This window comes from Panicum hallii, chromosome 7 (genome assembly GCF_002211085.1).
Source record: "Panicum hallii strain FIL2 chromosome 7, PHallii_v3.1, whole genome shotgun sequence".
NCBI lineage: Eukaryota > Viridiplantae > Streptophyta > Magnoliopsida > Poales > Poaceae > Panicum > Panicum hallii.
Window position 1 is genome coordinate 36,097,010 of NC_038048.1, and position 23,426 is coordinate 36,120,435.

The 23,426-nt window shown below is 47.1% G+C and overlaps 4 protein-coding genes across 6 annotated transcripts; all 4 read left to right on the plus strand.

Moving 5' to 3' along the window:
• Window positions 1-1,023: 1,023 nt before the first annotated feature.
• On the plus strand, window positions 1,024-2,332 carry LOC112898971 (E3 ubiquitin-protein ligase EL5-like). The gene has a single exon (XM_025967297.1). It carries the CDS (start codon window positions 1,329-1,331, stop codon window positions 2,226-2,228), a length of 900 nt encoding a protein of 299 aa, XP_025823082.1. The 5' UTR covers window positions 1,024-1,328; the 3' UTR covers window positions 2,229-2,332.
• Window positions 2,333-10,785: 8,453 nt separating this feature from the next.
• LOC112898837 (zinc finger protein 1-like) lies at window positions 10,786-11,679 on the plus strand. Its single transcript, XM_025967140.1, has one exon. The coding sequence runs from the start codon at window positions 10,786-10,788 to the stop codon at window positions 11,275-11,277; it is 492 nt and encodes a 163-aa protein (XP_025822925.1). The 3' UTR covers window positions 11,278-11,679.
• A 2,659-nt stretch (window positions 11,680-14,338) lies between these two features.
• On the plus strand, window positions 14,339-18,989 carry LOC112899863 (calmodulin-binding protein 60 D-like). Of its 3 annotated transcripts, none has more exons than XM_025968506.1 (9): window positions 14,339-14,485; window positions 14,662-14,814; window positions 15,601-15,676; window positions 15,760-15,827; window positions 15,924-16,417; window positions 16,502-16,662; window positions 16,755-16,958; window positions 17,392-17,626; window positions 18,065-18,989. In XM_025968506.1, exons 2-9 carry the CDS (start codon window positions 14,687-14,689, stop codon window positions 18,673-18,675), a joined length of 1,977 nt encoding a protein of 658 aa, XP_025824291.1. In that variant the 5' UTR covers window positions 14,339-14,485; window positions 14,662-14,686; the 3' UTR covers window positions 18,676-18,989. The 3 variants fall into 3 exon arrangements, with proteins under 3 accessions (XP_025824291.1, XP_025824290.1, XP_025824292.1); XM_025968505.1 differs by having other exon boundaries at window positions 14,343-14,580; XM_025968507.1 differs by having other exon boundaries at window positions 14,354-14,580; window positions 18,068-18,989.
• A 1,468-nt stretch (window positions 18,990-20,457) lies between these two features.
• On the plus strand, window positions 20,458-22,352 carry LOC112901097 (protein AUXIN-REGULATED GENE INVOLVED IN ORGAN SIZE-like). The gene is made up of 2 exons (XM_025969929.1): window positions 20,458-20,835; window positions 21,281-22,352. Exon 2 carries the CDS (start codon window positions 21,397-21,399, stop codon window positions 21,904-21,906), a length of 510 nt encoding a protein of 169 aa, XP_025825714.1. The 5' UTR covers window positions 20,458-20,835; window positions 21,281-21,396; the 3' UTR covers window positions 21,907-22,352.
• The last annotated feature ends 1,074 nt before the right edge of the window (window positions 22,353-23,426 follow it).

Genomic DNA, 23,426 nt, shown 5'->3' on the forward strand with positions numbered 1-23,426 from the left:
TTGTAGATCTCGTCTAAAGCTATAATTCTTATATAAAAATTATCTTCATCCGAGTTCATATGAAAAAGATATATTTTTTTCTAAGGTGAAACCTCGTCGTGCTGGCGGGAGTGGCGTGACAGGACGGTACTGTCACGCCGGTGGACGTGGCATGACAAGCTTGATACGTGGAATAGGCGCTGACAAACCCCTTCCGCGCGCTCCGTCATGGCACACCTTTTCGTACCAATGCATGTGGCGCGAGAGCGTGTTTTTATCACGCCACGCGGACCGGCGTGACCAAAAGGGCTAGATCTGCAAATATTTGTTCGGTGGGTTATTTTTAATATAAAATTTAAAAAGTTTAAAAATAAAAAAGTTCCGTACTTCCTTTGGTGATAAGTACTTCACATGTTTAAAACTTAGATGCATGGCCAACACTTCTTAAATATTTAGTTTGAGAGTATAAAATTCATTTGGGTAGATTTACATGGAAAACGGACTTATAATTTTAGTACCGAAGATTTCTTTTAGGGGCACTCGCTTCTTTCCCAAAACTTTACTAAAGTCCTTCCCGTAAAAAAAACTTTGCAAAGGTCCAGCCTTTCACGTCATCACATGACTAAGTTCAATGTTTTGCTATGACTTACTCGCAAAAAAAAAAGATGTTTCTCTATGCTAACCCAAAAAATAGACAAGTATTATTTAGTGTGTTCATTCATTCACTCCCATGGACTTTTACGGGCCTGTTTGGTAGAACCAATCCGAGGCCCATTGACATGGACATGCGGCTGGGCGGTTGGGCCTGACCATATGAGGCATAGTTGGATCTGGCACTCGCAATCTAAATGGTCAAGTTCAACTTGTCGTGTGGGCCCGAGTTGAATGAAACAGTAATGATCAACATTCGTCATTTGGGCCATGTTTCATTGTTATTTTCATGAACGAAGCAACAATGATAATACGAGCTGGAAAATGGTCAGTTTGTCCACTCAACTCAATTCTGGCCCATCCAAGCACCTTCTAGTTCTAGATTTGGAAACTACTGGAAGCCAGTGCCCAACCTTCTAGGCGTTGCTGAGTCGATGCTCTTCCCGTATCTCTCTAGCCCCTTCCATGCGTCATCGACGTTGATCGGGGTCGCGGAAATACTAAACCATGAGCTCAAGCTGCTCAACTCAAATTCACACCCACGCCATCACACCGACTCCAACCGGCCGCTCCAACTCCAAAGCTCACCAAAACCTCTCCAAGAACGCCAACGAACTTCCCCATAAATCGGTCGCAGCCACGTGACACCACAACGAGCTCGCACCGAAGGCGATCCAGCAGGGCGCGCGCGAGGGACCATGTCGTCGTTGCCTGAGGACGACGTCGACGCGGGCAGCGGCGGGCCGCCCGTCGCGTCGTGGACCGCGGCCTCTCCGGCAGGCGGCGACGTCGTGCTCTCCGGAGCCGTCCTCCTCTTCCTCGCCCTCGCCTTCGCGTTCGTCGTGTACCACTACCTCACGGTCAGCCGCCGCTGCGGCGGCGGCGGCGGGCGTGACGGCGTGGGGGTGGGGGTGTCGTCGAGCGCCCACCAGCGCGGCACGGTCAGAGGAGGTGATGCCGCGGTTGTCACTCGAGGCGGCGTCGACACGGCGCTGCTCCGGGCGTTGCCGCTGACGGTGTACAGGGCGAAGGACTGGGGCAGCGAGGCGCTGGAGTGCGCCGTGTGCCTCGCCGAGCTCGCCGACGGCGAGGCGGCCAGGTTCCTGCCCAGGTGCGGGCACGGCTTCCACGCCGAGTGCGTCGACCTGTGGCTGCGCGGCCACCCCACCTGCCCGCTCTGCCGCGTCGACGTCGACAAGACGGGCGCCCCGCCGCCGGCGCCGTCGTCCCTGGCCCTCCCGCCGGCGCTGCCGGAGCCCGCGAACTACCCCACGAATCTTCCGACTAACGTCCTGTTCTGGGGATCCCAGGACACGGTGACGACCGCCGCTGCCGCCGCCGGCCCGACGAGCTCTTCCCGTGGACCACCGGCGGCGCTGGTCATCGAGGTCCGGGACCGGGAGACGGCGCCGACGCCGCGTGAAGGTGACGCGGGGAAGGCGCAGGACCTGGCGATGCTGAGCTCGCTGAGGAGGCTGTGGAACAGAGGGAGGCATGATGCGGCGGCTGCGAGCTCCAGTTCCTGCCGCCAAGGCACTGCAGGTGATGGCACCGAGCAAGCACCGGCACGGCCGCTGGATATTTGGAATCTTACATAAGAGAGATGCATGTGCGCTCAGATCACAGTCGACTAGTCGAGTGTGTGTTACAAGATGAAACGTGTTTTTTAACAGTCATATATAGAGCGGAATTCGACCTGCCACGTCCTTGTGATCTTCTGATGCACATGCCCTGAGGATCGAATTTACCAGGTTGCCCTTTGGTGCTAAGCTCCACACGAATGTGTTCGAGATTTAGCGCATGTTCAGTTGGCGTCTGATTTGGCCATAATGAAGGGCATACTTGGTAGAACGCAATTAGGCATTACTTCAGGTGATGGTTCACCAACCACAAACTTAAGGAGGCGTGATTTAATTCTCTGCGGGTGCGCATGTAGTTTTGGGCTATAGATTACATCCGTTATCAGTTAGCGTTAGCGTGCATGTTATCAGCTAAATAGGAGAGAATCTGCGCATACGTGCAGAAAAAGATAACAAACAATGATGTTCATACAAATTCGAAACTAAAAAAACTATAACTATTAAATCGAGCATGTAGATTAAATTTGAATTGGACCGTTATCTTTGTTATGATAAGATCTTCGAAACAAGAGCACACTTGCCTATGTTTGCACGATATTTTTTAAAAGTACTTTTTAAATATTAAATAATTAGTTTCGGCTACTAGGAACAAATAATTTAACAACACGAATAAATAATTATTTTTACGAAAAAAATTTAGACATAACGAACAAATAATAATGTACAACGAACCAAACGTTAAACATCGCGAACATTTGAACGTATAGACTAAATAATAGAAAATAAATATCACGAACAAATCAGTCAACATGCTGAACAATTTAATCTACCAAGTGAACAAATAAATTATACACCTAGAATAATTATATTATAAACATAGAACAAAATATTACTATTTATGAAAAAGAATTAATGGATAGATTGAAAACTAAATAAATTATAAATCTTCTAAGAGAAGAATGAAATCTAAATAAAAATAAAGTAAGAGGATATATAAAAAATAAATAAAAAGAATAAAAGAAGAAATAAAAAGAAAAGGAATCATAAGACAGTGACCAAGTGAAAAAATAAATGAAAGAAAGAACTAAAAATAGAGAACAAACCAATAGGAAAGGCATCAAGTAATAGTCACAAAACTATAACTTTGTATTAAGAAATTTATATAAATGAATAGAAAAATAAAAATAGAAGAGAGAAAAATAAATTTATATCAACTCAAAGAAAAGAAATAGGAAAAAAAACTATCATAAAACAAGGAAGAAAAAACAAAGACAAAGAAAAAAATTATATGAACCTGAGAGAAGGAAAAAAGAATAAGAAACAGAAAAATATAAAAGATGAGAAGCTAAGAAAAAGGAAAGAAGAAACCAAATAAGAATGCATGTAGGTCAATATAACCTAATTAGTGGCTAGCTATTTAGTCTACACACTCTAAAACTGACTGCCACCAATAGTAAAAATATCTTCACTTGCACCTTCACACACGGCCTCACATGCATGGATATATTTATTAAGTGTTGCACTGGTCTGTTGGACTAATTTACTGCTACGGCCCACCTAAGATTCTACGGTCCACCTAAGATTCGCTTAGGTGTCTTCACATACATGGATATAGTCTATCAAGTGTTGCGCTTCTCCGTTGTACTAATTTACTACTACGCCCACCTAAGATTCTCTTCAGGCGATGGAGAAGGCTTTATCGGCACAAGCGATATATAGTTCTGGCGTACTTAGTAGGACACCAGCTCCTTCTAAGATGATTTGGTCTTGACTTGGTGAAGTTATTTTAGAAATTATCTGGCAAAATAGTATCTTATTGGCAATGTATTAATTTTAACAACACTTAATGCTTCGGAGGACGGAGACACAGGTGAAGCTATTTTTTTCTTATCTCCATGAAATTCTCTTTAATTTACTTATGGGGCTAGCTGTACATGTTGTCAGAGTAATAATGTAAATCATTTTGGGGCTTTCACGTGGGTTTCTCGAAGTGAAGCTGTTTTATTTTTACTCATTTGGTAGAACTCCGGCGAAAGCCGTTAAAGAAGACCGTGGAGAAGCCATACCAAATAGGAAGATAGCTAAAATGTTACATCTATAAAAGAAATGGCAAGGAAAATGATCTTTATAGTTTTCTTTCAACCTTTGGCCCACTTAAGCCACTGGACGGGCTCTCGCTTTTCCTTTTACAGTATGTTGGCCCAGTCTGTAGTTTCCACTTTCCAGAATTCCATCGGCCGGCTGATATGATACGAGCCCGAGCACCGCCAGTGTAGTTGCCTTTTGCGCTTGAAGCGGATGATGTCAGAATATTCTCCGGATAACCGTACATTGTAATTTGATTTTTTTTTTGCAAAAAGAATATTATTGGAAAATTTGATAGGAACGGTAGAATTGTGATCCCTGTTTTGTAATACTATATAGGGCCTGCTTAGGAAGGAGGTTTTGGATCCAAATTCTTAGAATTTAGAATAAATTACTCAATCTAAAATCCAAAAATTCCCAGAGCAAACGTCCTCTTTCAAACAGGCCAGGCCTTTTATAAATAAGCCTTGCGACTCAATACTCTCCGTCAAGGACTAATGCAGCTTCTCGATTGCATTGCACCATTTTCTACTACTAGCTCGTTTCATCGTCGTCCTACCTCCACCACCTCTTGCTAGCTTCCGAGCAAGCCCCTAGCTAGGGAAATATAGTCTTCGATGATCTCCACGAGGGATTGCACCACCCATAGTGTTGGTGCTCTTTAGCTAGCGCCCGTAGTTGACTAGTCTAGAGTTTTTCTAGGTCTTCTTTAGATCAACTTTTCGTAATCATAATTTGTTTTGTATGGTCATTCATACATTGGTTTCGTATGGCCCTATATATATACACTATTGGCTTCGACCTCCTCGATGTCTCCTCCTCGATCCCCATGACAACACGACGTAGTGGCTACATGTGTACGTGCTCGTCGACATACATGCATGGTCCTCCTCCTCGACGACCATACAACAAGCGCCCATCTACTAGCCAGTAGTTCTCACATGTTGGATCATCGTCGCCAACCTAGCTATCGTCCACGACTATGGTTCTATTTGGATCCAAATACTAATGGGTGAAAATGCTAAACTTTAGCAATAGTTCATCCAAACAGGATCGGAGTGCTAATAAGGTGGGCTAAACTTTAGCCAAGACTTATAAATTTTAGCATGCGCATAAATGCTAATATATGCTAAAGTTTAACATTTAATTTTAGCTACTTCAAACAAACCTTATATACCATCGCATCACCAGCATTTGGTAAGCGTGCAGTGGATATGTGCCATCGTTACACATAAAAAGAGTTGCTGCCCCTTTCGGGTAGTGGCTCCACCGTGCCTCGTCTCATGTCCTTCTCCCCTTTGTCACCAGTGGTAGCTGTCGCTTCCAATCAGCGACTTCAACCGCAACCTCCAAACAATCGCCGTTGAGGTACTTGGCCAGATCATGTTGATTTCATGCACGCGTGTGCTTGTGTTAATTAGTTCTTTCGGTCGGCAGCATGCACCTTCTCTCCACGACCATATCCACGGCTCCTTCCTCGATCTCTTAGCTACATCACCACCATAAGATCTACTCCCTTCGCTCTAAAAATAAATCATTCTAACTGATTTTTACCCTAAATAAGATTTTCTCGCGTCGCAACAGCCGCCACTGTCAAGCCCTCTCGTCGCTGCCCCCTCAGTCCCCTCCTCTGTCCCTCTGGTGGCCTCGCCGGTGAGCGGAGGAGCGGGGATCCGTCCTCTTCATAGATCTAACCTTTTAGTTTTCTTCCAGGTTTTATTCTCTAGCGACATCAGCGAGGTGGTGGCAACGATAATACTGTGGAATAAGGTCTCTCCGGCCTCTCTCCACCTCGACAACGCCCGATCAGGCGTCACGAAGGGCTAGTGAGAGTTGGTTCTGCTAGATCTAAAAGTTATCTCCAGATCTTTGCAGTTGGTGCGTCAGTTAGGAGACACAGTTGGCTGTCTTTTGTTGTGGCAACTTCGACCTTTTCTTTCGATTTATTCTTTGACAAGATCTGGTTTCTTCAACCCTCTGTTTTAGTGGTGAAGGATTGCAAGCCTGCATTGCTTGGGGTGTTCCCCCAGCCGATGTTCTTTCGGCTGTTGCTAGATCTCGTTGTAAGCAGCGAGTGGTTTTTGCGATCTTCAAAGCTTTGTGTTGCGATGGCGTTTGCAGATGTCCCTTTCCCTTGCTGCCTTTCCAGTGCATTTTTCAAGCTCTGATGGACGACGAACAATCGAATGAAGAAGACGAACAGGGAACTCTTTATGTAATTTTATTTTCTTCATGTTGTTTTGTGTCAAGTTGTCCTTTTTTTTACCTCCAATTGTTTTCTATGATATGAATTAGATATGAGATATCTTTCTGGTGTCTTTCTCAAAAAAAAGTCATTTTATCCTATTTAGTAGCTAGATGCATGTGCATGCAATAACCAATTAGTACCAAATACAGCTAATATATAGGGATAAACAAGGTCATCTTACCTTCCTATTAATCTATAATAAATTTCCTAGAATGACTTGTTTTTGGTAGGGGGGAGAATGTTGTATTCGTGATGATATGATCGGACTGGATAGGGAGCCGGAATATGCGGGCTGACCCGCCCCGACCAATATGTGAGTCAGTCTCGGGTCAAAATTTTGAACCCGCAACAAAATACGGACCAGGCACAGATTGATTTTTTAAAATCTAAAAAAAAAGTCCGACCTGACCCGACCCAAAAATTATACATTAAAAATTTGGTTTAACCCGACCTGACCTGTCGGGTTTGGTACAAAAAATTCAGTCTGGTGGTCGGGTCGAGCTACGTTCGAACCGAAGAAAAAAATAGTAGATTTTTTTACCCGACCCAGCCCTGCCCTGACCATGAGCAGATCTAGTTTAATGGGGATGAAACTCTCCCCTTTCTCTTGTCATAACCAGGTTTTGAAGTCAGCAAAATCGTTGATGTATCATATAATTTAATGCTTATAAAACTTTCATGAAATTCTATTGGGACTAGTCTTACAATAATTCCATGCTTAATTCCATATTACCTTTGCGCATTCCAGGTTCCAACTTTTGCAATTCCAATACTTGCCCTCACATTAGGCCAGTTCCCCTCGGCTCTCGTCCTCAACAGTGTAGTGGAGGGGATGCACGTGACATATTTAGAGCACAAAGCTATATCGATCTATCTATCTATCTTCAAAGGAACTGATTAGTAGCACAGCACACTAGCTAGTGATCACAACAGGCTGGAACGTACTACGAAGCAAAAAGTTTTCACGACACATGTACTGCCACGTGAAAAATCCTGGAATGGACGGACGAGGTGCTCCCAGTACATGTTCCCTACTATAGTAGCTATCACGCTATCCACTGCGCGAGTTCAAACGGAGTACGTGCATGCTAGCTAGCTAACGCGGCCTCACAGTCGCAGCTTCTTCTTTTTCTTCTTGTTCTTTTTTGAAGATAGTCTCCTTTTCGTTTCTAGTGGTATGCACTTGCTCGCACGAGCTGCGGGAGGCCCCCAGCGCTTTGGGCAGCTAGCATAGCAGCAGTTAACTCTTGTGCCGGGCCTGCTGGAACACCGGCCACTGTGGCGGTGATGAACAGTCATATAAGCACCCCGCAAGTGAGCATGCCATCCGATCGACTTTCGCCTGGCGCCCTACGCCCAATCCTGGATCCTACTCTTTATTGGCAAGCGTAGGCCGGGCCGGGCCTATCATCGCGAGCTCGGCCGGCCTCCGACACGGCCGCCGTGTGACGCTGCCGCCGTTCGATTGATCTGATCTCTCGCTCGTCGTCGTCGTCGTCTCTCTCCCTCCGCCAGCAGCGCAGCGCGCGCAGGCGGCCGGCAGCGAGCTCTGCGACGGCGATCCGAGCGAGCGCAGCGCAGCGGGCATGGATCGGGCTGCTAGCATTGTAGCAGCACAGCGCGCGGCTACTGTGAGCGGTGACGGGACTGATCGAACGAGCCGGCACGCAGCTCATCAGCAGCTGGTGCCCGGCCGGCCGGCGCCCGTACGGCCGTGTGGCGCCGGCCGGCTGCTGCTGCTGGGCGCAGCCACGTGAAAGGAGACTCCCCCCACCAGCGAGGATACCACACATGGACGGGCGCATGCGTACGTCGTACAGATGCAGCAACAGGGGGCCGCCAGCTACGGCATATGCATGGGTACATGGCGATTCGAGTAACTATGTTGTTACTGAGAGAAGCTGTTTCGTTGGGAGATGGATCGTCAGATCAGCCTAGCCATAGCTGTCTATCTATGCCGTCGATCGATCCATCGATCTCGTGTAGCTAGCTACCAGGCTAGCTGTCCGTATGCATGCATTATGGGTTTTATGACTCACGACTGCTACTGTATGTGTGTCCTTGGGAGCAGACAAATTTGTACACTTTTCAGGATTCTGAATCTCCGATACAGCCACATACTACAGGCAGCCATGTGTGTGTGCGTGTGGTGTATGTGTGTGTGAGAGAGAGAAAGGGAGAAAGACGTCAGACGTATATGTACTACAGTATGTAGCCTATCTACTAGCCTACGCCCTAGAAAAGCTCATGCCTGGTCACCATGTACTACTGCAGCTGCAGCCTCTGCTGGCTGGCTCTACGACCTCACTCTCAACAAGCTCGTCGTCGTCGCCGATGCGCCTAGCTACCCCCATCGGCCTACGCCTGGTAGCGGCCGCATGCATGCGTGCGAGGGGCGAGAGAGACCAGCCCATGTTCCTCCCCATAATTAGCCCGTCGATGGATTCCCCCAGCAGGTGGCTGGTGGTGAAGCGTCCTGTTCATGGAACAGCGTGTCGACTCTGATTCGCTCAGGCAACTCGCTGGACCACCCGGCCCCAAGGCCTGGTAACCTTAACTTCCTCATAGTACACACGCTCCCCCTGCCCTAGCGACTGCATGCACGCCCACCACGCACGTGCCGACAGGCCTCTGAACTGTCCTCTCCGGATTCCGCCCCCGGCCCGGTCCTCTTGTGGCTGCTTGATCAGTCTCCTCCTCCTCTACCCGGATGGGCTCAGCTCGCTAGCTCCTCCAGAGCTGAGGTTTAATCTCCCCTACTTCACTGGAGCAGTAGGTACATCCATGCATCCATCTCTGATTACTTCACTGGATCGAGCAGTACATCCATGCATCCATCTCTGAGTACTATATGCTTCAATTTGTTACTTTGAATTGTATGTCTGAAAAAGTTGGGAGTAGCAAACTGTTAATGACACTTTACAATACTGCTACAGCTATGCAACAATTGAGAGTTACTGAGATGAAAATAAAAGATCATATACTGATTACTTCACTGGAGCAGTACATCTCCATGCATCCATCTCCGATTACTTCACTGGAGCAGTACATCCATGCATCCATCTCTGAGTACTATATGCTTCAATTTGTTACTATGAATTGTATATCTGAAAAAGTTGGAGTAGCAAACTGTTAATGACACAGTAGTACTGCTACGGCTATGCAACAATTGGGAGTTACTGAGATGAAAAAGATCACATACTGATAGAATCGATGGCGACGAGGCGGTGGACGGATCCGATGAATCTAGCTATGGGTGATGAGTGAGATCACAGGCGGTTCAACTGTCGCTGTTCCACAAGTCAAGCCCCAGATCGATCATTAGTAAGGTAGTGAATCATATATATCTAGTAGTAGAGGATAATAAGGAGATCGGTTGATGGATCCATAACACATGTAGTACAAGGGGGGAGGAGACAGGGAGTCAGAGAAGGAGACCATGAAATTAATCGGTGTACGCGCGGCGCAAGGCTCGGCCCGGCCGGTACGGTCGGGTCGAGCGGATGACTGGATCTCTGCGGCTTCGTTCCAGCGCCTTCCTAATAATGGAGCATCGCCCATGTCCGCCTCCGGTGGCCTACGCCGCGAACCCTAGCCCGCCCAGTTGGCGTGGTCCTCCCCGCCCCCGTCCCCGTGCGAGGGCGCCACAGTGCCATGCACATATGCGTCCACAGTCGAGAGGTGAAAGCAAGCAAGCGCAGCAGAGACAGACGGCACGAGTCGATCGAGACGAAAGTAACCTAGCGCTAGCAGCGCCCCCCTGGCCTACCCCAGCCTGCTCTCTCTGCCGCCCGGTGGTGGTGGTGTCCGGCGATCCACCAGAGCAGGAAAGAAAGGCGCGCCGCGAGCTAACCATCCTAGGCCTCTGCTCGATCGACCGATCGATTCGATTCCCCTGCCGGCCGGCCTGGCCTGGCCTGCCTCGCCGATATGATTTTACTGCAAGCGTTTTCTGGGGCATCGTAAACTGTTGTGTCCATCCAGCGTCCAGTTCCCCGACAGGGACAGGCCGAGGCGGAACCCCACCATGCGGCAGGCAGGCCTCTCCCCTCAGCTCCCCCATGATATCATATCATGGCGCGCCCGCGGCTCCCTCCTCCAGTGGGGAGCTGCCACAACACTGGCCCGGACGCATCCGGGTTCCCGTTGGCTGTGTGGCTGCTGCGTGCGGCCGGTTTCTTCCCTGTGAGGCCTGGCCTGAGCTCGGTAGCGGCAGGTTGGTTAGGTAGTAGAAACCCGCCAATGGACAGGGTCTTCGGCTCCTGTATACCGGGCATGGAGGCGGCGGCGGACAGGGACGAGGAGGGGCTGGAGCTCAGCCTGTCGCTGCACCCGTCGCCGTCGTCGCCGCCAAGGTTCCAGGCGGTCTTCGCCTGCTGCTACTGCCCCAGGAAGTTCCGCAGCTCGCAGGCGCTCGGCGGCCACCAGAACGCGCACAAGCTGCAGCGCAACCTGGCCAGGCGCGGCCGGGAGGCCGCCTCCGCGCCGCCCGCGCCTCCGCCGCAGCCGCCGCCGTCGGCAGCCGACCAAGGTAACAGCAGGGCGTCCGGCAGCTTGAGCGCGCCGGCGCCGCGCTCCAGGGCGGAGCCAGCCGGCGACGCGTGGGGGGAGGGGAGGCACCGTCGTCAGCATCATCTTCATCAGGGCCTGGCGGGAGGAGCGGAAGCCTCGTCCGGTGCACGGGGCGACGGAGATGATGCCGAGGAGATTATTGACCTGTCCCTGAAGCTATGAGCTCATGCATGCATGAGCTAGCAGCAGCAGCAGCTCCTCCTTCTCCTCCTCCTCTCCTCAATTAGTTTGCTTAGTTTCTTCATCACGTCATTATTTCTTGCTTGATCTGTCGTACGTGTTATTCCTTGTCTCATCAACTTATGGAATATGGACTGCTCATCCTCATTTAGAGATTGTGATATAATGTTCAGTTCAGGGATCACGCAGGGATTAACTTAAGTAATAGTTAGGTGCATTCATCAGAAGCTTCTTCATGAATTCCTTGTACTGCTAGTGCTGATCGCTCTGAAAATATTCTGTCCTGCTACAATTGCTTAGCTTAATTTCCAGAGGTCTCAGATCGATAACTGCTTGCTTAGCTTGCTGCTTTAGGGATTCTTGATTCTTCCATGGCTATCGTCTCTCTCCTTGCTTGTCCTTCTGTAGTAGTCAATTTGTGTCATAAACCTCATGTAACTCGTGCCTAATGCTTTTGTTTACTGATAAACCCCATTTTTCCATGCTTTCATTTCGGATTGTGGTTCCTGAAAAATATTCTGGGCAAACACTATACTAGATGTACTTTGATTCCCAATAAAAAATTTTATTTAGGAATGTGGCTCTTGCTTCATGATGTACCTTTTGAGTCCATATATTTGCTGATTATTGAATTATTAGTTCAGTTTCGTTATTGGACACACATAAGCTGGTAGTAGCAGGTGCAGCAGTAGTAGACTACTAGCTAGTAGTCACAGCCATATGTGACGCCGATATACATGTAAGCTTGCCTGCTTTACTCCTGACCAAATCTGAATGAAGTGCAACACCTTCTGGTGAAAAATTCTTTTTTATGAGTATGCACATAGATTACCACAGCCAGCATACATTTGATCAGGTAACCCGTCTTATGTGCTACGGAAGGGAGAGCAGGGAAGCTGACAGAACCACTATGGAAGAACAGCGCCAGCATATATAGACATGTTTCATGTCTGCACTTCGATCTCATTCTATCTAATTTTCAGACGTTTAATTTGATCTCTCTAGATGTTATACCACTAATTACTGTTTGAAAGATTGCATATATAATTGAATACAGAGAGTATATGTGTGCCGCAGATGGATGACGCGAGCTGAAAATATTTAATTAATTTTGATGCTGCGAAAATGATGTAAAACTGGTTGCTTATGACTTTGCACTTTCTTGTTTTTTAGAAGCAAAAATAAGTCACCGGAGCTAGTTATCAAGTTCTCGGTTTTATTTTTATTTGATGTTTTTGCATTTCATGTTCGATCTGTGAAAGATGTAACTTCAATAAAATCTTATTATGCCGGTAGATGTTTATAACTAGTAGTATAAGTATTTTTTTAAGACAACAATTAATCAGTAGTACTTTCTAGAATATCTTTATATTTTATATATTTTGAATTCATTTTCGAAAAAAATCCAGTATTATACATCTCTTCACTTTTTTCCCCATTTTCCTCTTCTTAACCAAAAAACATTAGGATTCTATTATTTAAGGTTTGAACATCCTTTTTGACAAGATTCTGACAAACATATATGGGGTTGGAAATCAGTTTTGCATACAAGTTATCTTGTGAAAGGTTCTCTTGGTGTTGCTAGAAACATGGTCGTCCCTACGCAGTATGGGGGCTAAAAACTAATTTTGAAAATTATTCAGCTTTGTAAAAGATTCTCTCTGGTCCTATTAATGCATCAGGAAAAAAACGACCGTGTGGAGAAGTGGTGTGTTCTTAATCTTTTTGTTATTTGTAAATTTAGGAGTGTTCGATAGTCACGCTGTACTGTAGAGCTACGTTCTAGCGGGTATAAAAACGACAACTTGACACGAAACGATCTCTGAAAAATTAAAATTACACTGAAGATCTCTATCCTCGTCTTCTTCTTTCGATCGTTCGTAGCCTACAAGAGTCTGAAAATGCACTGAAAAAGGGTAAAGAAAAGGAACACCTTCGCCACACAAAGTTTAGAAGATTATTTATGTAATAGGTCAAAACTTTAGTTCCATGTGTACATCTTGTCTTGTTTTCTTCTCTTGGAGTTCACTTGTGAGTTAGATCCATAGCACTGAGTTGCCCAAATACATGTATCCCTTGCTGCCTAGTGAAGACCTCATCATACATGTATATAGATTCCTCTCTCTAAGTGTGCTTCCTTATTTCACCAAAAGAAAAAAAAATCAGAGGAAATTCTTCCATAGATTCGTCCCTCGAAATAAATTCTAGATAAAGAAGCCACGCAATTTCTTCTGGATATGTAATACACTAGCCGCAATGCACACCTATTCACCGCTTCAAATATTCTCTCAACACATGTCATTATTGATTTCCCCTTTCCTTCCAAAATCAACTTCGCAATAGTGTGCCATGTGCTAGCAAACTGGGCGCATGTTTCATGCCATGCAGCGGTGCACCCAATCCGCAGCCTTTAGCGTCTGAAAACAACCACAATGTTGTCCCTCGCAGTGCTCACATGTATGGCGCCCGATCGGCACAGCGTTAGCAGCTCGGCACCCGCGCGCAGACGATCCACGCTCGGGCGGCGGGAGACAAGTATCTGGCGCGGCCACCTGCGCGACACCTGTGCTGCTCCACCGCACTGCCATTAGCGGCCCAATCATCTCACGGACCCAGCCCAGCGGCGGCCGACATGTCAGCGACACGACACGACTCGTCTCCCCCATTTAACTCTACTGCGTACTGACCAGTGGGCCGCGAAGCCTTCGTCCCACCTGTCAGCGGCAGGGCGGCTCCGATCGGGAGTGCCCGGTCGCCGTGGCAGAAAGGTCCTCGTCAGAACATCCCCGCCCAGCCGCCAAGCCCCCAGCTCCGTCTCCCCGTCACTGGCGTCGGGTCCCGCTCGTCCGTGCCCCCACCTGTCACTCAAGCATCCAGCCGTACCAGCAAATCCCCGGAGCTCCCGTGGGCCACGGCCGTCAGCGACGCGCTCGGTCGACGGAGCCTCGTACGCGGGCCGAAAGCAGTAAACAAACTGGTGCCCAAAGGCGAAAAGCGGGCCCGCTCGCACACCCATCCACAGATCTCCATCTCTCTCTCTCCCTCCCTCCCTCTTGCCGTCGCCGTCGCTCGCGCTCGCCCAAGTCGTCGCCCAGTCGCTGCCCAGCTCAGCTCCGACGCGAGCAGAACCGCGCAAGCGCGCGCGTCTCTCCCTCCACAGCTCCGGCTCCGCCCCGCTGGACGCGTCACGGTTCGCTGCGGACCTCTTTTTTTTTTTTTGCGGCGGCTGCTGAGGGGTAGGCGGTTCGTCGTCCCTGCGGCCTGCGCCGCGCGGTCGCGCTTCCGGTTATGGATTTTCCTCGGTTTTTTTTTTTGCGGGCGGGGGGATTCCTTTTGTCTGATCCGGGCTTCTGGTGGCGCGTGCAGATCTGACTGGCGGGGCGTCGCAGCTATGCAGAGGCAGGGGCGGCACCTGGAGCGGTCCAACTCGAAGCGGGCGCTCGACCATGGCGGCGGCGGCGGCGGCGACGACGACGACGACCGCGCGCCTAAGCGCCCGCGCGTCCCCGCCCTCGCGAGGTGAGTGGGTTGAACCTGGCGCGGTTGGACTGTTGCGGAGTGGTTGCTGATGGTTCGTTGTCCATGTAGATGTGCACGTGCTGCTTAGTGTGTGGATTGGTGACTCTGTTTGGCTAAGTAGCAGCAGTTAGAAGCAAACGTTGATGCGTAAATCGTGCACTTGATAGTCAGTTCGGTCTCTAATGCAGTGCAAGTTCTGTGGATCCCAACTTGAGTGGCCAGTTAATCAGAATGGGTCAGAAGCATTGTTTGTGAAGGTAGAGCAGGTCATGGATCGATCAATTTATCTCACAGAAGTGCTTAAAAGGATGGGTATGAACTCAGTATTGTAGTTTCGTCCACGTAGAATCTGTGCCTCAAAATTTGGGATTGTGTATGAGCACCATGCATGCCCTTTCAAACACCTTACTTTCTAAATGTATGGCAGCATTTATTGTGATCTATAACACCCTTAATCAGGACATAAACCACGTTGTTTTCCTTTTGAAGTAGTATATCTATAAATGAGCCAATCAATGGTGCTGTCTATGGAGTATTATATGAAGTTTTAAATGCTGAATAGTGTTATTAATAGATATTTCCTTGTTTACTTTTTAGTTTCTATATGTCATTGGATATCCATTTTTCTAGGGCCATTTGAAAACCAGTGAAATATTACTCAGCTAAGAATTTAATCTAGATAATCTATACTGCAACAAATATCTGCACACTAAAACAAATTTTTATTTTTGTGATGGATAAGTTCTATATGTACAACACTTTAATATATTTTCCTGGTGGTTGCAGTGTCATTGTAGAAGCCCTCAAGGTGGACAGTTTACAGAAGCTTTGCTCATCACTGGAGCCGATTCTACGCAAAGTTGTGAGTTGAAGCCCGAGGACGACTTTTGATATAACCATCTGACAGCTTTTCTGATCATTAGCGCCTTAATGTTTGCTTTATAGGTCAGTGAAGAAGTAGAGCGTGCTTTAACCAAATTGGCCCCGTCTGGTCCTGCTAGGATCCAAGGAAGGTACGGAATTTGGAACTTGATCATTTATGGTGTTTCTGCAGTTTTATCTGGATATGCCACAATAAGTTGTGAACTTCGCATACCAAATAAAAACAGGAGCTCGCCCAAGCAAATTGAAGGCCCTGATGGTAGAAATCTCCAGCTTCAGTTTAGGACTAGGTTATCTCTCCCACTCTTTACTGGAGGGAAAGTAGAAGGCGAGCAGGGAGCAGCAATTCATGTTGTGCTGCTAGATGCAAACACTGGACATGCCATTACTGCAGGACCTGAATCATCTGTGAAACTGGATGTTCTAGTTCTTGAGGGTGATTTTAATAAAGAGGAAGATGCGGGTTGGACTGAAGAAGACTTTGAAAGTCACATAGTTAAAGAACGTGAAGGGAAGAGGCCTCTTTTAACTGGTGACCTACAGGTGATCCTTAAAGAAGGTGTTGGGACCATTGGAGAGCTTATCTTCACTGACAATTCCAGCTGGATAAGAAGCCGGAAATTTAGACTTGGGCTGAGAGTTTCTCCAGGGTTTTGTGAAGGAATTCGGATTATGGAGGCAAAAACAGAGGCTTTTACTGTTAAAGATCACAGAGGCGAATGTATGTTCATTTACTGTGCTGTCATTGTTTAATGATCTAACATACAGTTCTTATTCATGAATATGTTATCTGACTTTTTTGTAGTGTACAAGAAGCACTATCCTCCTGCACTAAAGGATGAGGTATGGAGATTAGAAAAGATTGGAAAGGATGGTTCATTCCACAAGAGATTAAACTCAAGTGGAATCTATACAGTTGAACACTTTCTTCAATTTCTTGTTAGAGACCAGCAGAAATTAAGAAGTGTAAGTCTAGTTTTCTAGTAAACTACAGTTCATCAACTTAACTTTGTAGTCTTGTAACCAATACTTCTTTTACTTTTTGGCTGCTTTGACAGATTCTTGGCAGTAACATGTCAAATAGGATGTGGGAAAGCCTTGTTGAGCATGCAAAGACTTGTGTTTTGAGCGGCAAGCATTATATATATTACTCAAGTGATGCCAGAAGTGTTGGTGCAATTTTCAATAACATATATGAATTCACTGGTTTGATCGCTGATGATCAGTTCATTTCAGCTGAAAATCTCACTGAAAACCAGAGGGTTAGTGTCCTTTCAGTGTCTTTTATAACGCTGGTCTTGGGAATCTCATATCTTGTCAGCACTTGATAGTTGATAGTCTATGGATTGAGATTCTTGAGCTCATGATCGCTGACAAAATTTCATGGCCCCCATAAATATTTCTCCTTTCATGGTCCATGAATTTCTGTTGCCACTCTTGGCTCGAGTGTTCTGCTATTATTTTGACCTAGGCACACATTTGCAACAAACTGCTCCATTTCTGCAACAAACCGCCTCGCTATTTCAGTTATATATCAGTGTTTTCTCATGCAGCCAAGAAATTTCAATTATCTCCCTGATTCTCTCCCAAATTGCTATCCGTATAAGATGTGAAGTTTTTAATACTTTGTATGATGATAAATTAAATACAAAACCATTTGCTGCAAAAGTCACAAGCTCACTTATCTGATCACAGGTTTTTGCTGACACGTTGGTTAAGCAAGCATATGATGATTGGATCAATGTTGTAGAATATGATGAGAAGGCACTATTGAGATTCAAGCAGAAAAAGAAATCCGTTATGACCAGAAGTGAAACAGCAAAGGCTTCATCAAGCTACCCTGCATCAAATGGTTTAATGCATTCGCAGAAACAATTGGTAGGAGGTCCTGTAAATGCTGAGCAGTCTTCCCTGAGCAATATTAGTGAAGGTATCTAGATTTGGACTCATGTAGCTTAACATTCATTTTCAGTATGTTTCTTGTGCACTCCCTTTGCTTTTCTAATAGTATTTCTTGAGCAGTATTTATTTTTTTATAAAAAAGAGCATTCCACTTTCTTCTATGCAATTTTTTTACATTGCTCTGTATCTGTTGAATTATACGTTTATATAGGACCTATACATAACACAAAAACATGGATTCTTTTGTTGAGTCTGACTGTCTGACAATATCAGTAGTTGTTCCTGATTGAATTTAGTTTAATGCTTCAAAAGCAACGTTGACACTGATGTCATTTTGGAAAAAAAATCAACTATTTACCTGCTGACAATTATTCTGCATTTATGTGTTGACTTGTTCCTTTTTTCACTTAATTATTGCCAATCGCTGACTACTGCTAGCTTGAGCTTATAAGCATATTTCCTCTGTCAGATGCAACTGGAATCGCATCCATCGGGAACCAAGTAGCAAGAGGGTATGCAGCCAATCCTCAGGACATGGCACCAAGTATGACCATGCAATTTGACACGAGTTCGTTGGCCCCTGAAGGCCAGTTCAGCGGTTCGTCCATCCAGACTCAAGCTTCAAGAAGCTCCAACACGCTAACATTGTGCCCTATGCAGCAGCAGCAGCCGCTGCAAAACTTTGAGTTCTCCGGGCTTGGTGGTCAGTCGACCCAACCTTCAGCTCTCAACCCTTTCGACGACTGGTCGCGGTTACAGGAGAACTGTGGAGGCGTCAATGACTACTTGATGGAGGAGATAAGGGCGAGGAGCCACGAGATACTGGAGAACGATGAGATGCAACAGATGTTGCGCATTCTGAGCATGGGCGGGGCACCGACCGGCCTCAGCAATGTCGACAGCTTCCCTTCGTACCCATCGCCTGCCCCAGCCTTCAGCTTGGAGGATGAATGCTCTCGCCCGTCCAGTAAAGCCGTTGTCGGGTGGCTCAAGATTAAGGCCGCGATGCGATGGGGCATCTTTGTCAGGAGGAAAGCGGCCGAGAGACGAGCTCAGCTTGTTGAGCTTGAAGACTAGCAGCGGGTCCGGGGCTGGAGTGTTCAGCTTATTTCCACGGAGGTCAAGCAGATGCTGCAATGTTGTAATGGTAACACGCCTCCCTTGCACAGTAGCTTCGTTGATATTTGTATACTAATGGCAACATGGGATGGGATGACGATTAAGACCCTGAGCTTTTACGAATGAACTCACATTGGTTGTATACTTGTATAGATGTCCGATATGATGGTCACTGTCATGGTTTTGCTAGGGGTCGTGTCTGTATGCCTCGATAATCCTCTGCCTGTAACCTTGCTGTGAAATATAATTGTGGGAGGATTAAGGGAAGGGAAGCTCGTTCGTTCTGCAGCCATCGAAGGGAAAAGTTCTGAGTTTCGGCTCCATGCTATTGCTATCATCGGTATAGATCTTTTTCAGCTGCAGCTTTGTGTTGTTGCCCATTATATCTGATGGGGATATGCACTCGCGGTCCCAGCACGCGTAGCATAGCCACTGTGAAACTGATCATTATTAGCGTTTGACACGTGACTCACGCGGAACGTAAAACCAAATCGATCGAGGCTTCTAGAATGTGCTTTAAGTGAGGAACACGTGGTCATTTTGTCTCCTGCAATACACCCGTGCATCCTAAAACACCACGAAAACGTGTTAGTTTTCGCATGTACCAGCAGGACGGCCAGTTTCTCTGTGCTCGCTGTAGCTTTACGTAAGCTGAAATACTGACATTTTCAAGGGCCGGCGCTACGTTTTCTGGCCAAAAATGCCCAATGATTCGAAATTTGAATGCAACCTGCACGGGCGAGGTTAGGCTGTCTCCAATGGGAGACTCTAGACCGTTCTCTACCCTATCTATATATATATATAAGATTCCGTTCTCTACATGCTCCAGCGTTCTCTAAGTGGTCATAGAGAACGTTACAGGTTTCCTCTATATATAGAGATTCTCTCTCCTCTTCTCTATTTTTTCTTTACGTTTTAAACACTGGATTAAATAAAAATAAAATATGTCCATAGTATTTGAGGTATGATAAATACGTACGTACAAAAATTTGAAACAAAATACGTTTCTAATATAGGGTTTAATGTATAGAGAACGAGATTTAGAGAACGTTGTTGGAGAGAAATGAGATATAGAGGAGAGAATTTTGTAGAGAAGTCTGTAAATGATGGATATAAAGAAGGATACAGACAACGACGGTTGGAGATAGACTTACACTGTAAAACTACCCGGGAGACGCCTAGGGCCGGGCATGCTGACTCGGATTAGGTGAGCTACTGATTCATTCATCTGTTCCGCTCCAGTCAGTCCCCATGGTTCACAGAACAGAGACAGCACAGCAGCGGCGCTAGCTACCATACCAGAGCATCGTCAGGCACGAGACACGGGCACACGGCACGCCACCACCATTTGATCCGCGACCGATTATTAAGAGAAGTACTAGCACACCACTGAACAAGAACAAGTCCGCATTGCCACCAGTCCACCACACAAACAATACGCCAGCCAGCCACCGTTTCTCGGAAGCAAAGGCCAAGGCCAGCAGCTAACCACGACCTGTCTAACGCTAACACGCCCGCCCCCCCCCCCCCCCCCCCCCCCCCGCGTCGTGGAGACTACTAATAATCGAAGTAATCCGACGCGCCCCTAGATTTCCGGCGCCATTAACAAAACCGCGCGCGCGGGGAGGGGTGCCGGGGTGGCGGCGATAGCATCGAGGGGGAGGGAGAGACCCCGGAGCTGGCAGGCCGGCGCAGGGCGAAAGGGGTGTGGGGGCCGGCGGCCGGGCGCATAGAAAAACCCCAGGAGATGGCAGGGCAAGCACGTACAAGGGCAGGTTGGCCAGGGGAGACGAACCCCGGCCTGGATCCCGTCGGAAAGCCCCGCCCCCTCTCCGCTCCCTCCAGTATAATATTCGCCCACCATCGCCGCAACTTGCACCCCGGGTGACGACTAGTCGCGCCAGGTGCAATGCATCCGCTGCTGGCTCTCTTCTCTCCTCTCTCGCAGTCGAGCTCAGGCTGCTCACCCGTCTCGTCTCTCTTCCCCTAGCCTGCTGCCTGCCTATCTGTCCGCGTCGCTGTGCCCATCCGGCAGCGATCGCCAGCCGGCCGGCCGCCTTCCCTCATACCGAAGCTAAATCTGGCATGGGAAGATGCTGCCGCCATCGGTCTCGCCAGGTATGCGCCCGACGATCGAGGCGCGGATTCGCTGCCTGCTTTAGTGCTTTTGCTCGATGCCGATGTTCCTGCATGTGATCGTACGCCCTTTTTTTTAGTTGCTATTAATCGATCGTCTTGTGTACAAGCTTAGTTCACTGATCTTTGCTACTCGATCGATCGACCTCTTTCGTGTATATTCTTTCAGCTAATTAACGAGTTGCCGGCCGGGTTTATCTGGTCTCGCCCTTTTCTGAAACAACAAGGAATTGGATGGCTTTTCGCCTCCTACCTGCCTTTTTTACGAGTTTTTCTTCCCTTTGTCTGCGTCTCTTTCCAGCTTTTCCTGCTCGTGAAATAGGAGTAACTCACACGTACAGCTTACGCATGATATAAGCCGCCCCCGATCCATCAGTTCGATCGATCGCTTCATGTGCTGATGAGATCTTCTTTGGCGAAATCGCAGGAGCTAGATCTGGTCTGATTCGGCGATCGGGCAGTCAGAGTTAACGCGAGATCGAGAGCTTCAGCTCCACGACTCCAGTCAGCTAGCTACTGGCTACTGGCGGTGCACTACTGTGGATGCGTGCCTTGGACTTCAAGAAGGCGCACGCAAAGGGCAGGGCGTCGACGACTGGACCGGGCGCTCCGGCGCTCCGATCCCTCATGTTCTTGAGCCCGAGGAATGAGCCCCCGGAGGACATCCAACAGCTGATCGTCAACAACACCGGTCCCGGCCGCGGCCCGCCCCCCGCGCCCAGCAGCAGAGACATGGAGAGCGGCAGGGGCGGCGGCGCGTCATCGTCGCGCACGCCGGCGTCCGACCAGAGGGTGGTGGCCAACAGGGAGGAGGCGGAGCCTAGCAGCCACGGCGGCGGCTTCTGGGGCAGGTACTCCTCGGTCTCGTTCCTGCTGCTCGCGGGCGTCACCGCGTCGCTGGTGATCCTCCCGCTCGTCCTCCCGCCGCTCCCGCCGCCGCCGTCGATGCTGATGCTGGTGCCGGTGGCAATGCTGGCGCTGCTGCTCGTGCTGGCGTTCATGCCGACGACGTCGACGGCCGGCCGCGGTGCGGCGGGCCAGACCTACTTGTAGATATCATCACATCGTACTCTTTTTTTTTTTCTGTCCTTTCGTTTGGATTTTGTGATAGAGATAGGTAATATGCATGATGGATCAATCCTACCTCGTCATTGTTCGGCTAATTAATGTGAAATCTAGTTACAGATGGAATGCTTACACACAAAGTTCAGTGGTATATACTACATATATCGAGTGGTTTATTTACATAGTTGCAACATGGCAATTTCTTTTACCAGTCTATGACTGTACTAGCTAGTCATACTATTTATACGTAGCTAGGCTACATCAAACGCTAATAGTTTCTAGGTGAGTAGGTGATACTGTTGAGACCATCATGGCAGCTACACGATCGAATATGGGCGAAAAAATATGAGCACATCATGAGGAAACCACTCATAAATACCATTATGGAAGGTACTATAGTCTTCTATGATAATATATCCCAAGGTTTTATTTATTTCCTCCTGTATGGGAGTAGTGATTTCTTACTGATCGTGCAATGATGTTCAGCAACTCAAGATAAAAGAAGATATAATAACAAAAAGGAATCACCACAACACCATATAGAAATTTTTGCATAGGTACATATTACCATAGTTATTATTTTCTACCCATTCTACTTGACTTTTAAAAAAACAATGCAAAAGGAACACATACGCAAGGGCGTATGTGGCCTCTTAGCAAGTGCAATTGCAAAGTTCAGATATAACAACTACAACTGTACTTCAAGATGTTTGAGTATAGAGACGCCTTTCAACTTAGTGATCATGCAAAAATGTTGAGCAACTCAAGATAAAAGAAGCAAACATAATAAGATAGAATCACCACAACACCATACAGAAATTTTCAGGATAAATATATATTGCCATAGTTATTATTTTCTATCCGCTCTACTTGACTTTGAAAAACAATTCAAAAAACTTTTATTTTAGTAATATATTTTAATTTTGTCTTAATTTAAACTTCTTAGACTTTGACAAAGTTTATAGAAAATTTATTAACAACTATGATACAAAATAAATGTAATTTTAAGACATATTTCATAGTTTTTTAACAACAAAATTATGATGATGTTGGTGCATTTTTCTACAAACTTTGTTAAATTTAGAAAACTTAATTTGATCTAGGATAAATTAAGATCTCTTGCGTCTTAGAACCATGTAGGTTTTTTTTGAATGAATGGGCATGAGATTGTGCATATTTCCTTGATAAGAAGGGTTAGAACCATGGAGTAGGGAACCAAGATTTGACTTTGGTTGGACACAGCCATAATCCGCCACATTATTTCTTGGCGAAGAGATGGTTAGCAATGCAATGTGTTTTTTCACATTATTTCTTGACGAAGGAGATGGTGGCCTCACTGAGTGGTGGCACATGCTACGCCTGCTACCGAACGCTTACAGTTACAAAACTTTTGATAGATGTATCTGCGTTAAAAAAATGATATCCCCCCTCTCTCTCTCTCTCTCTGAAACGAATTGATAGATGCAGTAGATCTAGTCTTGAGTACCTGTACCCCTGTAGAGATCTTA

Excerpts from the sequence above, each read along its gene's own strand:
- LOC112901097 (XM_025969929.1), top strand. The coding sequence starts at position 21,397 with ATGCGTGCCTTGGACTTCAAGAAGGCGCACGCAAAGGGCAGGGCGTCG.
- LOC112899863 (XM_025968506.1), top strand. The coding sequence starts at position 14,687 with ATGCAGAGGCAGGGGCGGCACCTGGAGCGGTCCAACTCGAAGCGGGCG. Across the intron at positions 14,815-15,600 it reads CGCGTCCCCGCCCTCGCGAG|TGTCATTGTAGAAGCCCTCA; the intron begins GTGAGTGGGTTG and ends TGGTGGTTGCAG. Across the intron at positions 16,663-16,754 it reads ACCAGCAGAAATTAAGAAGT|ATTCTTGGCAGTAACATGTC; the intron begins GTAAGTCTAGTT and ends CTGCTTTGACAG.
- LOC112898837 (XM_025967140.1), top strand. The coding sequence starts at position 10,786 with ATGGACAGGGTCTTCGGCTCCTGTATACCGGGCATGGAGGCGGCGGCG.
- LOC112898971 (XM_025967297.1), top strand. The coding sequence starts at position 1,329 with ATGTCGTCGTTGCCTGAGGACGACGTCGACGCGGGCAGCGGCGGGCCG.